Below are 16,305 nucleotides of genomic sequence, written 5' to 3'. Positions count from 1 at the left end.
CGCGGTAAATAACCGAGGAGTCAGGGAAAATTGTTTATACTTGTTGACGATAGAAGAAAGTTAAACAATTTAAAGTTTTCTAATATTCCGGATCTATTGATCGGGAAACTCCTTTGATAAGAAACTGATTTAGGGAAAAATCAAATTTTTGACCCGAATAAATTATTATCGAAATTTCTTTTGATGTTCGTTTTTCAAGAGAGCAAAGTGCTCATGATATTCAAATTTCAGGTCAGCTGAAAGGGAGTAGGAAAAATGCAAGTAGGGCTAACGAATTTAGTGCATTTTTACCTAGAATTTACGATTTAACTCTTCGTCTTCATAAATCAACACACTTCCTATGGTTTTGTTGACCTTTCAAACCTTACTTAAAGAAATTGTTATCTCAGAAGGACTTCCAACCTACAGCTATAATCGATCTTCTTGAACACCACGTGACAGCTTTGGCAGATGCTCTGGTTTACTCGAATACTCTTATCTTTAAGCCGCACACCATTAGCATATTTTATAAGTGCTGCAACATTCCCTCCTTGGATTAACCCTTTGCTATACAAAGGATCTCCGTTAAGAAAACGTTGCCAAAGGGTGACATTTTCAACGAAAGAAGTGAACCTAATTTTTCACGGTTATATCCAACTGGAGAAAGCAATTATAAGCTTTCTTATATTTTAAATCTCCAGAGACACTTCGGAGATAAGATCACAATTGGATTGGATGTTTGTGGTAACTTTATCTTACTAAGGACCAACCTACATAAATTCTAGGTTTTGTCTAATGGCTAAATTAATAGCTTTGCTTACCTTCAGTTTAATGGAGCTGTAATAGTAAAATTCCGGTTATTTTGGTATAGCTCCGGGACAGTTGACATTGCTCTTAATTAAGAGAAGGGATAAATTTTATTATTTGCTTGTGTCTCAGTAATTTAATATACAAAAATTCCGGGACCGGAATTGCTGCTTCTGAGGAATGGAACAAAATTAATTGTTTGTTTATTATTATTAATTCCGAACCTAAAGTCTGTTTCGCTCCATCAGGTTCGGATCTAAAAATTTTCTTAAAAAATGATATTTTTAGGTTCACTGTACAAAAATTTATTTTTTCAGTTTTTTGCAAAGTTATGGGATTTGCTGCAAAGTGTTTTAGAAAGCAAACTAAACAAGCTTTTCAATGATCTATACAACTCTTTGCTAGGATTAGTATTTTCCATGATATTTTTGAAAAACTAATCTTCGGTGTAAAAAAAAAACGCGTTTTATAGTGATTTTCAAATACCTTAAAAATTATTTCGTCGCTTTTTAATTGTACTTAATTCCTACTTAATTAGAAAGACTGAGATATTGTCTCTCTGACGCTAACAAGAGCATTGCTATTTATTATCGTTTTGAAGTTACTGGATAAAAACATTGAAAATTTGATTGTTTAAATTCAAATATAAAATTCGATTGCGGTGCAAAATTTTTCCGAAATTTTCAATGGTCGATTTCTTTAAAACTATAAGAGGAAGAAAAATGCGTTTTTCTTATCATTTTTCTCGCCCTTTAGTTGCCAAGAGTCCAGTCTTACACCTTTCGAATTCAAAAATTTATCTGTTCAAATAAAATGTACATTTATTTTTGTTTTTTTTTATTTTTAATTTTCAATAAGTTCAAAACTAGGACATAGGAAGATGCTGTTTTTGCCATCGTTTTTATCGAGCTTTTGTCGATAAGAATCCTGTCTTAAATTTTAAGATTCAATTGCTCAAATTCGACAGTAATTCTATTTCAGTGGAAAACTTTCTGGAATTTTCAGTGTTTCATATCTTCGAAACTATGACAGATAAAAAAGTGCGTTTTTCCCGATTTGCTAAAAATCGAATTTTAAATGAATTTAAAACTTAAAAGCATTTTTATAATGCAAATTTTCATGAAAAAAGTTGACTTTATTGAATCCTGATTTAGAGGTAAGAATTATAAGATTTCGTTTCATAGCTCCACTACCCCTCTTAACCGTTAATCCTTGATGAAAACTTATTATTTTATGATTTTTCTTCTCTACTTTGCAAATACAGTCTCAAAAACCGTTTGAATGTAAAGAAAATCGTCAGTTAGCTGTAAATTTGCGAATTTCAAGCACATTTCAGTGGATTTCTCCGAATCAGTTGTTGAATCTTAATAAAAACTTATTATTTTATGCGTTTCGACCTCTACTTTGCAAAAACAGCCCCAAAAATCGTCTGCATAGAAAAAAAATTGGCATTTAACTTTGAATTTAGTTGATTTTGCGACGAATTTTGGAAATTTCATGCAAATTTCAGTCAATTTCTATAAAATCAATTCTTGAATCTTGATAAAAAGTTATTATATTATATTTTTCGACCATTACTTTGCAAATACAGCCTCAAAAACCGTCTGAACTGCAATAAAATCGTCATTTAGTTTCAAATTTAGTTGATATTTTGACAATTTTTGCGAATTTCATGCTCATTTCAGCCAATTTCTTTAGAATTAACTCTTGAATCTTGATCAAAATTTATTATTTCATGTTTTTCGCCCATTACTTTTTGAATACAGCCTTATGTGGGAAGATTAACACAATATCGAAAAATCACTGAATCAGGAGGCAGTTCTACTTTAAAAATGATTTTATACTGCTCCAGTAAAAATTTCGTTAAAAATTTGTGACCGGCTTCTAATACCTGAGCGACAGTAAATTACCAAAAATTTGCGTTTTCTGTCGAAATTCTAGAGCGTCAAAAAGTTCAAAGCACCTCAAACAATCCTACAATTTCCCACGGAAGAAATCTAAGGTTACTGGTGTCGTATTTTCCTCAATTTATTAAGTTACCCAATTTTTCTATTTACCCCCGACAATGGAATTTCTGTGTGTCCCATCCACTAGAATTTTTTCCATCCGTCTCTTTTATAAACTCGCCTTTCAGTTGACATACGCCCCATTCATCCCCTCGTGTCACATAAAAAAAGCGGTTAATGCTATTTGCTTAATGCAATTTTCTGTTACATATCTCACATTCCGCATTTCGCCTCTAACGTTTGATGAATGAATCAAGCATGTTAGATTTATTTACTCACACATAATCGCTTCATTACCGCTCATTGTTTACACGGTTATTTAGAACGCACGAAGATAAACACGAAATTCAAGTTATCAGTCGGCAGGATATAATCTTAGCTTGAGTCTCAACCAAGATGCTCCTAAATTATTCATTTCAGCCTGTCAGAGGCAAACGTCATGTGAGTTCATAACACTGGAGAAGCAGTTCATCCTGCACAAAGAGAAACGACGTTTCAAAGCATTGATGCACATTACTTAAGACACTAAAAACACCTGAAATTAATTAACTTTGAGTGCATCCACCATTTTTCAATCTTGTTACGAAAGTAGCTCAGATGTTTACTGCAGTGTAGCTTTCTCGACTCAGTTATGTCGAATTCACAAAAGAAGACTCCATCGACTCAGCTTTTGTTGGAGAAAAGCAGTTTTATAACCACGTTTCTTCGGATTCTTTAAAATTCACAAGCCGTAACGATCGTTTCACTCCACAAAATATTGTTATTCGGAAAATTTAATATATTCCGTATTTGCACAATGATCTCACACGTGTTTGTTGCAATGGCAGTTTCCGTATTTCCTTAATGCTATAAAACGGAAAAAAGTGTTGAACTGATCGTAACAATTTATTACAAGAGTTAATAGTTGTGGTAAAGAAAGGCTCTTATTGGAACGGGATTTATAACACGTTACTATGTCATGGCGATATGTGGAGTTATTTTTTCGCCGGACTTAATCCTAATAAAAATGGTGGATGCGCCGGGCTAAATTTGATCAGACGCTTATTCGAATTTCTTAATAAACAGTGGCGCTTATGGCGAATTCGAGTTTTTGAACAAAAACAAATTAAAAGCTTTTTATTAAACCAATACCGTTATCGTGTTTTTACACTCTCCCGCCTCTATAATTCGAAAACATCTCCCCGATCCTTGTCATAACATTATTCTAAAAGCTCTACAAAAGATTAAAAGCTGATAGAAATTAATTATTGCTCGTTCAATTGGTTCGAAGGAAATAGATTTTCGTTATTTAGTATTTTGGGCATGTTTTGTGCACGTTAGTGCCATTGATCTTTGTTAAAATAATTTTATCACGTTGTGCCACGCCTCAGTGCTTTGAACGAATCTAATATTTTGTTCCAAGGGCCTTCATTTACCGGAAATAAAAAATAAAGCGTTTGTTTCATTTCCGAAGTAAACAAAAACACATTAATCTTGGAAAGACGCCATCATTTTTCGAATTTTCATTTACAGATCACAAATATTGTCGCAGTGTGTAACGCATATAAAACCTCCAACTTTTCACGTTATCTAAATGATTTAGAAGGTAAGTTTCCTGCATTCCAACAGACGTGTTTACATGTTTACTGTGTACTTGAAGTAAACTGTAATTTACACTCTCCCGTTTTATTATTCCAGTACATAAATGCTTAATAAATTATGCGTGCGCCACTGGGATTTACCTAAATCTGTCATAAAGATCGACGCAACTCACCCTCACGAAATAATTAGCTGGCGTGTTTTGTGAATCGTTTAATTACTGAAATTTACAGATGCAATCTGGATTCAAGCCGTGTTCACAACTGTTAAACGCGCCTAGATTAACACTAAAATCTGTACCGAAAATGAACTCGTTTGGGAATTACAAATAATTAATCCAGTCCGACCGCAATGAACTCTGAAAACTAAAGACTTCTTACGGGGGCGTAAGTTTGACAATCTAACTTCTGACACAGTTCTTTTTATCTCTGCCTGAGCCCTGGAAAATTTCCGAATTCCGGAGTTTATTGCGGCGGGAATCTTATGATATGGATTAAGACCAACGCACGTAACGCAATGTGAAAAATGAAAGTGTTGGTTAAGGCGAGGTGCATAAGGGCCGCTTTTGGCGGCTAAATTAGGGCCTGTCTTCATTTATCACAGTTATTGCCAGTTTTTACTGTGAAGACAAATGAGGTATTGGAGGAAACATATTTTCTTTAAACTTTCCAATTTTGAGAAACACTCATTTGTTTCAGGTTTTTTCTGAAGTTTGAGGAAAGTAAAAAATTAATAAAATCAAGCTCGTCTCGCAACTAATCTGACGATTGCTGACATTTAATTGGCGGATAAACGATCACAAGTCATGTTTAACATTATTTTAAGTATTTAATCGAAATTTAATATTTAATTTAGCTTCTGTAATTAATCATAGAAAATCATACAGAATTCTTAAATATGCAAAGATTTATGTAAGAATAATAAGTACATAAAACTCAATATAAATTCAACAAACTTCATTTTGGTTATTTTAAAAAAAAAATTAAAGTGCGGAAGTGCTATAGAATCCTGAAAATCTAAAGAATTTAAAGAATCATATAAAACTTGAATAAACCAAAAAAAATTAGAGAAATATGTGAGGAATTAAAGACATACAAAGTGTTTTATTATAAGATGCTATAAAATCTAAAAATCATAAAAATTTTGGTAAATTAAAAAAAAATCTAGAAAAATATGGACATTTCTAAAAGAATCAAAACATTACTTGTGATATTAAAAAAATCCTAGAATCTGGAAACTTATAGAAAATGATAAAGAGTTCTCTAAAAAATTGAAGGAATCCATTCAAAGCTCAATGAAACAGATCTAATGAATCTTAAAAATTTCCGGAAAATTCTAGAAACACTTAAAGAAGCTTAGAAAATGTGAAGAAAGCAATAAAAATAATTAAGAAAAATTGATGCAACCGTGGATGGAATCTTCAAGGTTCTTATGTATCTAAGAATCATAAAGAATTATAGTATATAATATCGTAGCGAAACTATAAAATAACTATAAATTTTGAAAAACATTTGTTTTAGAAGCTTTTTTAAAGTTTGCGGAAAGAAAAAAATTAATTCCGAGCCCAAACCTTAAGAATTAAAAATGGCGGCTGCGCCGCTTTTTACTTTGGTAGATTTTCATTGACCGCAACATGTTTCCTCCCATAAAAGTGCAGATAAAGTTGATATTGGTGACAAAGTTTGGAGAAAATTTGTCTCCTCGCAGGCCAAATGTTGTTCTTTAACCAGTTTTTCTCCGGCTAATCAAATAACCTATTTCTCGCCACATTTCACTTCACTTTCACAGCACCAATTGTGCCATTAAGAAAGTTGGATTCTGCATAATTCCAATACAACTTTCTTCTCTCATAAAAATCTTTCACAACAAAGCATAAGCCACTCTTTCGCTAAACTCGTAAATTGAACCTGAATATGCGCCAGTAAAACACTCAGATTTTACAATACACCGTTCATTGTTTGTGAGCTTTACAATGTTTGCAGAAAGCTGAATGGAAACATTATTTTCAAAATTAAATTAAATAGCGTCGCTGCTTCTGGTGCAGTAACTGTTACAGTAAACAGGATGAAATCTTAGAAGGGTGTGAATTAGCAGTTAAAGAGACAATTAGGGGTATAATGACGGTCAATTTTGTACACAACACACTTTCACTTGCGGGAAATTAAACGGAGCAATAAATTCATTACTGGCGGAACCATTCTTTAGCATTAAGTTTACACCACCCGCAACGGTTGCCGCTTCAATATTAATATTTAAAACATATTTAAACACCGAGATTTCAAATTAAAAAATCCTCGTCTGTGCTGAAACCGTCTTTCTAATTAAATCCCCAAGCACAAAGTAAATCACAATCAAACAAGTTCCAAATAAAATGTCTCATCCTTAGCTTTGATGTTTCTCGACAACACAACGAATAATGTAGAAATGTACTTTAATTTTGCAATTGTCTGTTATGAAAACGTTACAAGCGAAGTTACAAGACTGATGAATTGACTGCGTTTGTCAGTCGGAAGCACTTTCTTTTCACGGCTGTATCTTCGAAACTATTGATCGCGAGGAAAAATGTTTTATACTATTTTCTCGAATTTCACGGTGCACAATCTCTGTCAATGATTGAGAATTGTGTGATAAAAAACTGACGATTGACAAGGGGAAATGGTCGCACTTTTTGCAAAATCGAATCGTAATCATTTTAGTGTCAGTAACAAAAAAAATCGCAAATGTTTTGGGTAAATTAATTATGTAGCATCTGAAACCAAAATGGAGTTCTTTCGGAATGTTTGGTTGAATAAAAAATGAGTCTTTCGGCTGTCTGTTTATGTTACGGGTGGCAACTGATATGGTTTTGTGAATACTGTCAATCATAATATTTCCAGTAAAATCAAACAAAACGTGTTGATGTTGTGGTAGAAATAGTTTTTCCAAAATTGGGCTCTCAAAAAATTAACGTTTTTATAGAATTTTGAGCAACGGAATTGGGAATTGTTTATGTAAAAATCATTGACTGTTGATGGAGATTGATCCAAAAATATTGTTTCCGAAATGTGCCAATCACGCTTCTTTATAGAATCCGAAACAAAACCCTTCAACGTGAAGTATTATTAAATTGTGCCCGCTCATGTGATAAAAAATCCTTTTTCTTCCCTCTCTTCAGTAGTTATGATGATTCCACCCCTCCCGCCCTTCCCTCCAAATATCGACAAAAACCAAGATCTCACCACGTCAATCAGCTGGGAAAGTTTAAGTTTGATGCAAACTCTCAAAACATCCGAAGTGTTGACCACGGGCCTCACTAACTTGTTATAATTGGAAAGTAAATCGTCGTAAAGACGTTTGGCATCAGGATTCCCAGCCACAGCACCGTGCACTACCAAGGCCGACAGCAGCCAGGCTCTCAGCGTCTCGGCGGCGGAAGGAGGCATCCCGACGCGGCACCGCGGCACTCTGGAGCCACACTGCACGCTCGATTCGGACAGACGATGCCACATCGGCACCCCACCCGATCCTGTGCGAAACGACAGGAACGGAAATTTCAACGGACGGATTAAGATGCTGAATTATCTTTTTCTAATTGAGAGTGACCTCACTTGTGCGAAGGAGATAACGAAGGGAAGAGGGGAAAAGGGAATTGACCTGAAATTTGTTAATGTGACACCTATGGCTTGAAATGGGAAGGTCGATACGATGGGATTGTCAGGCGTCTAAAAATAACAACCTTAGCGCTTTAAATATTGGTTAGCAATTATTATTTTAACCCCCTCTGCCCCCACGCAGCTCCAATCCCAGTAATTTCAATTATTAACTTCTCTAACTAAAACGTGCTTGCACATCCATCACGGTTATTAATCATCTGTCATATTCAAACTCAAAGAAATCGAAACTCCAAATTATCATTTTTCAACTGACCCAGTTTTGCACAGAAAAGAACAAAAACACCAGAGGCAGGTAGGAGCAGTGGGGCGGTTCGTCACTTAAGGCGATTTATTATTGTGCACGTACACTAAACACTGGCCAGGCTCGGACTTTGACAACTTGCACGGTTCCCGTAATTTATCGCCATCAAATCGTTAACCGTTAATTCAAAAGCTTTGTTACAGCAGCAGAAAATATCGGTAATCTGATCCTTAAAGCCTGAAAAATCCCGAGTTTCTTCGAGCTAAATTCAGATAACTCGCACCAAATTTCTATCATTATACAGTTGAACTTTCATAACTCGAAGTCTGAAGGGAAACCACAATTAGTTCGAGTTAAAGAAAAACTAAACGAAAAATTAAAATTTTAAAATTTATGTTTGTTCTTTTTTTTCTAAAATTGTTTTTTAAAAATTTTTAAGTTGTACTCAGTAGCAGTTTTTCATTGTAAAAAAAAATTGAATATTTTAAACGCATTTTTCACTTATAAATGTGAATCTTCAAAATCATCGTTTCGAGTTGCAATTTTTATAATTTTCCGAAATTTTTGTTAAAGATCTGATTTTGATCTGAATTTTTAGGATATTCTTCTTCTTGCACTTAAAAATTTGTTTTATGGCTCAATTCTTCTTAGTGAGATATCGTTGTCAGAATCACTTACCCCAAAACCAGATTTTCGAAATATAATTCAGAATGAATTCAGGTGACGTTGGAGATCTTGTTACAAGTTTCATAGCTATCTAACACTTTTAATAAAATTCTAGATTTATGGTGGCATTTAAAGCTATTAATATACTTCAGAAGTACCACAATATCAGCTTTTACAAACTAATTCTGAGAAAATTTTCGAGTTATAGAAGTCTACACAACGTATGTTGGCAAAATTTAATTCGATTTACAGTTATAGAGTTAGTATACGAGTTATAGAGAAGAAATCTCATGGAAATTTTAAGGAAAACGCAAGGGAATAAAATAAATTTCAAGTTGTAAAAAAAATCGAGTAATACAAGTTCGAGTTGTGGAAGTTCGACTGTATTTAAGATTATGTTCATGGAGCTTAAGTCGCTTGCGGGCGCAAAACGCTCTAAACTCATAACTAAAATTACTAGCAGCTTTTCAGCTCCTGTTGACAAGACAAAAAAAATGAGCGCACCCGCCAAACCAGTAAAATTGATTTTATGTAAGCCCATGCAAACGAATTAAACAAATTGATATAAAACGCCAACAAAAGGATTAATTGGATTTGTGCTAGTTTAGTTATAAATTTGCAGAATCCGGGAATTATGTTATCACCAAATTCAAATAAAATTTATTTGTCGACGATATAGCAAAATCCTGCTAAAACCTGCAAAGCAAAAAGCGTTAATTATTACCTAAAAGCACAGTGAGGATGAACTGGTGTCAAAGCGAATTCCGAGTGCGTCTAAATTGGCCATACAATAACGCTCCTGAGTATTTCATAAAAGCCTCAATGATTTACATTTATTTTTGCCGGGTGAGTTCTTTTTTATTAAAAGCTAAGCAGCTTTTTAATTTGAGGCATTCGTGACTGAAAATGGGTCGCATCTACAGTTTTAACGCATGTACTCAGAAAAATGTTATTAGAAAAATTAGCATACATGTACACTTTAAGCGCTGCAAATTTTCTATTAACGAAGCTCGATCTTTGACGTTTCAAATGGAACAATGCAACCCAAAACAAGCCATTGCGGGAAACTATTCAAAAAACAATTCCAGTTTGTAGCGTGAAAAATAAATTTATTTTGTTGGAACGTTTTTCTCTGAAAGTTAAAACGGATTCCCTTCAAAATGAATTATTTGTGCATTAAAATATGTGACAGTTTATCCGCGGAATGTTTGAAACAAAGAACCTGAAATGAAGTTTGACTTTTGAACTAAAATAGGAGAATAACCACTTGCATCCAACTTTAATTGTCTTTCTCTATTTTACGAAGTTGTATATTTTAATTTGTCCTAGTTTAATATTGATAGAAGTACGAGTGGTTTGGAATAAGAATCTGCTTCTCTCAAAGCTTCTAAATTGTTTCTACCTGCTTTTGAGTAGAGCTCTGTCCGTTTGCTTCGGATCCTGCGAGCGACATTTATGTTCTACGTCTTTTCTTAATGACATGGAGACAACGCTGAGATTGCAAAATACGAATATCTTTTGACGAGTTAAAGTCGGGCGCTTCCTATCTGAAGTGGCTTAATTATTTTTAGTTTTCTTTTTCGAGTCCTGTGTGCATCGAAGAGTTAACAGATTTGGTGTTACTTAAGAATGACAAAATATATCCGTTTTGTTAAGGATTTATCGAAATCGCTTAATAAATTCTGCGGATTCTTTTTTGTGTCCGTTTCCGAAAAACGTTTAAACTTCGAGTGAAATTAAATGGAGGGTAAAGAAGTATCGTAGTTCCCGTTTCGACGTAACACTCATAACAATTAGAACCCCTCAAAGCAACCTCAAAAAACCGACTTATTGATTGTGCCTGGAATGAACATAACAAAATATAATTGGTTTTTCGAGGTTTCTATGTCTCTTCTAATTTCGTTAGTGGAATCCTACAAGTTTCCAAACGAGATTGACTGCCAACAACACGCAATGCTGTTTCGCTAATTATGGCGAGATGCTGTCGTTGTGATTGAAATTTTTGGTGAGGAGAATTAATGATGGGACTCTTTATGACTGGAAAACATTTTAATTCATTCATAAAGCGAGTAGTGAGAAAATCGAAAATGTGAGTAATGGATACAGCGATGCAATCAATCACCAATTCTCTCGGATATTTGGAGTATCTTCGAAGGCCCCAAATCGAATTATTGATTTCAATTTACTTGGAAGTCCTTCGATTTCCAATCAGAAAATTACAAGCGAATAAATACTTAAATGTAAAATGACGGTATTGTCATCTCTTATAATGTCTCCGCTGTGAAAAGTCTCGGACTTAAAAGCTTAAAAATTGCTCCGTATTTCGTCTTTTATCACCAAACTTATCTAATTACGATTTGATATCACGCGACGTAAACAATTAAAAATAAAGAAAACGTCTGCTTTTTGCATTCGTCCGTCTGCTTCAGCACATTTCGAAGTTATAATCCAGAGAAGCTTAAATACACAATCAATATTGAAAGCGGTCGCTACACCTTTCCTATCTCTATTACACACAACTACTAGCGTGAGCAGAAAAGCAAACTTTTATGTTTCTAGCTCTTCCTTTAATGTGTTTCCACTTCAGCTGTTTTGGTAAACAGATGAACAAATTTTGGCTGTTCAAACAGTCGCGATAATACTGCATGTAACAATATGAAGTCGGTCTACTGAATTCTGTGTTTACAGACAAAGCTCTCAGATCTTTGAAATGAAAGATCGTGACGAATCACATATCAGAGAATAAATCGAAAGACATTTTACTTTGCGAAAAGAAGCAATAGAAAGGCTTAGAAAAACAGGCAGGACTCTTCTTACGGTTTCGATTTTAAATAAAAGAAATACGTTACAGGGCGCTCGTTATTTATATACATAAAAGTGTTATAAAGAATGAAAATGTTTTTATTAATAATATATTTATTAATTTAAACATTTTGAAGAAAAAATAAATTAATTTATTACAAGATACTTAAATATTTTATGCGATACAAAACGACAGCTATCAATAAGTACTGTTTAATAACTTAAAATTTTAAACATTTTTCTCATTTTTTATTCATCGATTGTTTACAATTTCTAAAGACACTACCCTCCTCTACCTCCATCAGATCACACCACCAACAGGAAACAATTTAAACGTTTCATGAAGTTCCCTTTATTTCTTCACTAAAGCTTTACTACGCTGCCCTCTACTAGCACCCAACTCACTTAAAAAGCTTCGGCTAAGAAAGCTCGCTTCAAAGTTCATGTACAAATTAGATTACTGTTATGAATGAAAGGTTGCTTTTATGAAGCTTTTTTTGCAGCATTTCTTTTTCGTCGTTGTCGGTTTTCTCGTTTCTGAAAACGTAGATTACAGTTCTGATAAATCATTTCGCAGTTTGCCTTTCCTAAGCCAAGGATTGAAGCTTTTAAGCTGTCCAGCATCGATGTAGCAGGATTTATGTTTTTGGTGAGGCGGCCAGAAATCCAGCTCATGCCCAAACTGCAACATGGAATCTTATTTAGCAAAAGGATTTTTTTTTCACATACCTCCAAACGGGAATTAGAATTCTGTTGTTTCCTTCAGTATCTCTCGAGAATTTATTGTTTTCGCATAGCGTCTGTCTTAAACAGTTCCCGTCATCTTCATTTGCCAAAAATGCTGCATCAATCGAGGTTAAAATTCTTCTTGCCAACTCATTTAACGCTTGATTATGAGGATTTGTTATTGTAGGTATCTCCCTTTTGTATTGAAATTTTATTGAGTCCCTTCCTGTACCGCCAGTTCCAGTTCCGCCCGTGCCGGTACCACCCGTACCAGTTCCTCCCGTTCCGGTACCGCCGGTTCCCGTTCCCGTGCCTGTCCCTGTTCCTGTACCTGTTCCTGTACCTGTTCCTGTTACATCCATAGCATTATATCATGTACCTGTTTCTCACCTCCACCGCCTCCAGTTGCACCACCCCCATCCCCTGTGCCTGTGGCGCCTCCATCATCACCTCCTCCCCCATCACCGCCATTTCCCGTACCTGTTCCACCGCCACCAGTGCCTGTACCTGTACCTCCATTGCCGGTGTCTGTACCGCCCCCAGTACCAGTGTCCGTGCCACCGCCAGTACCGGTGTCTGTTCCGCCCCCAGTACCGGTGTCTGTTCCGCCCCCAGTACCGGTATCCGTACCGCCCCCAGTACCAGTGTCTGTACCGCCCCCAGTACCAGTGTCTGTACCACCCCCAGTACCGGTGTCTGTTCCGCCCCCAGTGCCGGTGCTTGTACCGCCCCCACCTGTGCCGGTACCCGTCATTCCCTCACCTGTCATAGTCATATCAGTTGGAGTCATGCTCATTGGCATCATCATGGCAGTTGCAGTGGACTGCGGATTGCTCTAGAATGAAAATTCTTTTAATGACTGTTGAAGCATCAAAAAATTACTTACAGCCATAGAGATACACATAATGACATGAATGATAAACATTCCAAACGACAAATACGCCAAAGCAGTCAAAGCTATATCAAACAAATCCGACAAATCATGTTCTTTATCTCCACCGCCACTTTCTTCATGAATAATATGATATTTTGGCTGTTCTTGAATGATATGTTCTGGAGGTTCTGGATGACCTCCAAAACCTGCAATAAAACACTAACAACAATGTGGTTCTAATTTATTATTTTACTATCTCCATGAGACGACATTCCGCTGTATCCATAGGATCCTCCACCCCCACCCCCATGTGAAGAAGGATAACTACCACCACCTCCTCCTGAAAAATACATGGGAGTATCTCCTCCACCATGCCCCAATTTAGCTGGAGACATCGGTGGCGAATGATGCTGATGGTTACGATGTTGCTGCTGCTGTTGCTGTTGGAACGAATACCCAGCAACTTGTCCATCGTAATCTTCATTAAACTCTTCGTCTTTGTCGCCATCATCATCAACGCGATTATCCACATTGTCGTAATGACGATAAATATCTTCCAAAGTCGTACTCCTAAAAATCACTGATAAATCGTCATCGCCGGTGTTAAATTAAGTACTTTGACAGCCAGTCTTTGTAATTAGAAGAACCCTCATCCTGCAACAGCTGATTTTTCACAGACGGCTGCCCTTTGGAAGTCCTTGTTTGTAGACCCGGCGGATTCACTCCCATTCTTCGTTTAATGCGAGACAACGTCATATCTTCAATTATCTCTTCAGCGACGTAGTTTCGACACAAATACTCGTTCATCATTGATCTAAAAATTGGCAGTGATTTCATCATCAAGGAATTATAATTGTTACCTGTGAAAACCCATCGTTTCCATAGCATTCCAGAGACTCCCATCGTCTTCTTTCGCATCATCGATGGTGTTATTAAAATTTGATCCTTGAGGATTTTCAAGCATTAGGATGGTCCCCGGCATAAAATCCTCAGCGAGAATATCATCAACATCGATAACATTGTTTGCAAACACAACCGAAACCAAAAATGTTAAAACAATGTGTTGAGTCATGTTGACAAAAGCTGTGACAGAACTGAAGATGTTGAGGTTCAGAGTCGGATTTCTTAGCGGAAATGACAATTTTCCTATCTTTGTACCATGAAATGTCGTTGATTTTAATGGTTCACGGGATGAACCGTTAGAGTAAGTGTGACGTAATTAGTGCAATTTTACCAGGTAGTTTAACTGGGAGAGGTCCTGTTATTTGTAAAGTAAGGAAGAGGGGTCTCGGAGTTATTATAAACGGGATTATTTGGTTAAATTAAAACTGGATTTGAAGCATTTCGTTAAACTGTGTGACTCTTTCAGGTCCGATTAAAGAAACGCATATTAAACAACGGACTATAAAATTTTGGATTAATTTTGTCCTGAACTATATTTTGATCCTATTGCAAAAACGTAATTTTTAGATGAGATTACGTAATTTGATTGTGGACGATCCACATCCACAGAAAACTAAAAATTTATCTAAATTTAAAATTATTTCTTATTGCAATGCAAGTTTTAAAATGTCGTTTTAACTAGCATGTACCAACTGTGACACTACTGTAAGTAGAAGGGGTTATGGAGGTTATTGAGAACTGCCGAATTTTTGAATTATTGGAAAAATAGCGATATTCCTAACATTTCTTAACAAGACTTTTAAATCACAGAAATTAATTTTTATCTGTAAAATTATACATAATCTACTATCTGAAAATTATAGCCTGTACATTATTTTACAATTAGTTTTATCATTTTAAAAGGCTCTGAATTGAGATGTTCCAAATACTAAATTGTATTACTATCTTACTTCTATTATGGAAACCACCATTATAAAGAGTTTTTCTCTATATCAAACGCTATAAAAACTAATTAAAATGGTGAGGAAATAACAAAGTTACAATAAAGAAAAAAAATGAGAAACAAAGCTCAAATTGCAATTGTAGTATGTCGTATTAAAATATTATCCAGACTATTACAGAGAATTTCGGCCGTCCCAAGCAAAAACACAGGTTTAAAAAAAAATTACTGGACCTAGAAATGATCTAGATAAAATGCATTTCTAAATAATTTTAACATTACACTTGTCATTTAGCTTTTTGTCATTTAAAAATCTTCAGATAAAGACAAAAGTAAAGTTCAAATCATTTGTGAAAGCGTTTTAAATAAATTAATTCTAGGCCCATTGAAATTTTTTTAAAAAAGCTGATACTATGTTTTTGCTTGGGACAGCCGATTTATGCCTAAAATCCAGTGTAAGATCTCGTATAGAAACACTCTCACTAGCTATCAAAAGTTTGATTAAAAAGTGGTCTAGAGACTTTTTCTCTTTCAAAAACTATTAAAACTAACAAAATCGGTTAAAAAAAAACGAAGTTAATGAATTTCGATTTTTAAACAACCCCTAAATGCTTAAATTGATTTGAAATCGAAAAGAACAACCTCTTGGTCAGTTGTTTTCACACAACATTTGTGCTTATTTAAAAAAAAAAGTAAATATGCGCCCACATATACTCGTAAGTACGTAATTTAGGCGACCTAGCTCATAACCTCTTGTAGCTCACCTATGTCTAATTCCGGAAAACGCATAATAATTAATTATAATATAATTACTAAAGCGCACATTAAAAAATCATGTTTAGTTGAACATCCAGAGCTGCAATAAGAAAGTGTCTGTCACTTTTTTCATTAATTAAGATTGTTTTGCCATAATTTCAACCTGCACAAGTCGCAAAACCACATAATCTAAAAGATTTTCCTTAGAACTGTCAATTTAGTTCGTCCTATAATCTATCATACCTGTGAAATTATGTTTAGTCTCAGACTATATCGTTTAATCCAAGATTAAGTCGTTTGTGCAATCCATATTTCGTTTAGTCCTTGCTATAGTTCAGAACTAAATTTTAGTCACGGACTACATTTAACCCCAA

General features: G+C 35.0%; 2 protein-coding genes across 5 annotated transcripts in view; both read right to left on the bottom strand.

Moving 5' to 3' along the window:
• nAChRalpha4 (nicotinic acetylcholine receptor alpha4) overlaps positions 1–7,823 on the bottom strand; it is a 64,307-nt gene extending 56,484 nt beyond the window's left edge. For all 4 annotated transcript variants that reach the window (XM_088040209.1, XM_088040211.1, XM_088040210.1 and 1 more), the window contains exon 1: positions 7,589–7,823. In XM_088040209.1, coding sequence (XP_087896335.1) covers positions 7,589–7,792 — 204 coding nt within the window. In that variant the 5' untranslated portion in view covers positions 7,793–7,823. The remainder of the gene's footprint in view (positions 1–7,588) is intronic.
• A 4,392-nt stretch (positions 7,824–12,215) lies between these two features.
• LOC148173226 (uncharacterized) lies at positions 12,216–14,404 on the bottom strand. The gene is made up of 7 exons (XM_088039856.1): positions 14,193–14,404; positions 13,949–14,146; positions 13,586–13,902; positions 13,345–13,538; positions 12,849–13,293; positions 12,462–12,807; positions 12,216–12,414 (listed from the first exon to the last, which is right to left on the bottom strand). The coding sequence occupies exons 1-7, from the start codon at positions 14,402–14,404 to the stop codon at positions 12,216–12,218; spliced, it is 1,911 nt and encodes a 636-aa protein (XP_087895982.1).
• Positions 14,405–16,305: the final 1,901 nt, after the last annotated feature.

Source organism: Gnatocerus cornutus, chromosome 6, assembly GCF_029298725.1.
Source record: "Gnatocerus cornutus isolate USDA-ARS CGAHR chromosome 6, icGnaCorn1.1, whole genome shotgun sequence".
NCBI lineage: Eukaryota > Metazoa > Arthropoda > Insecta > Coleoptera > Tenebrionidae > Gnatocerus > Gnatocerus cornutus.
This window is presented reverse-complemented; position numbering and strand designations above follow the sequence as displayed.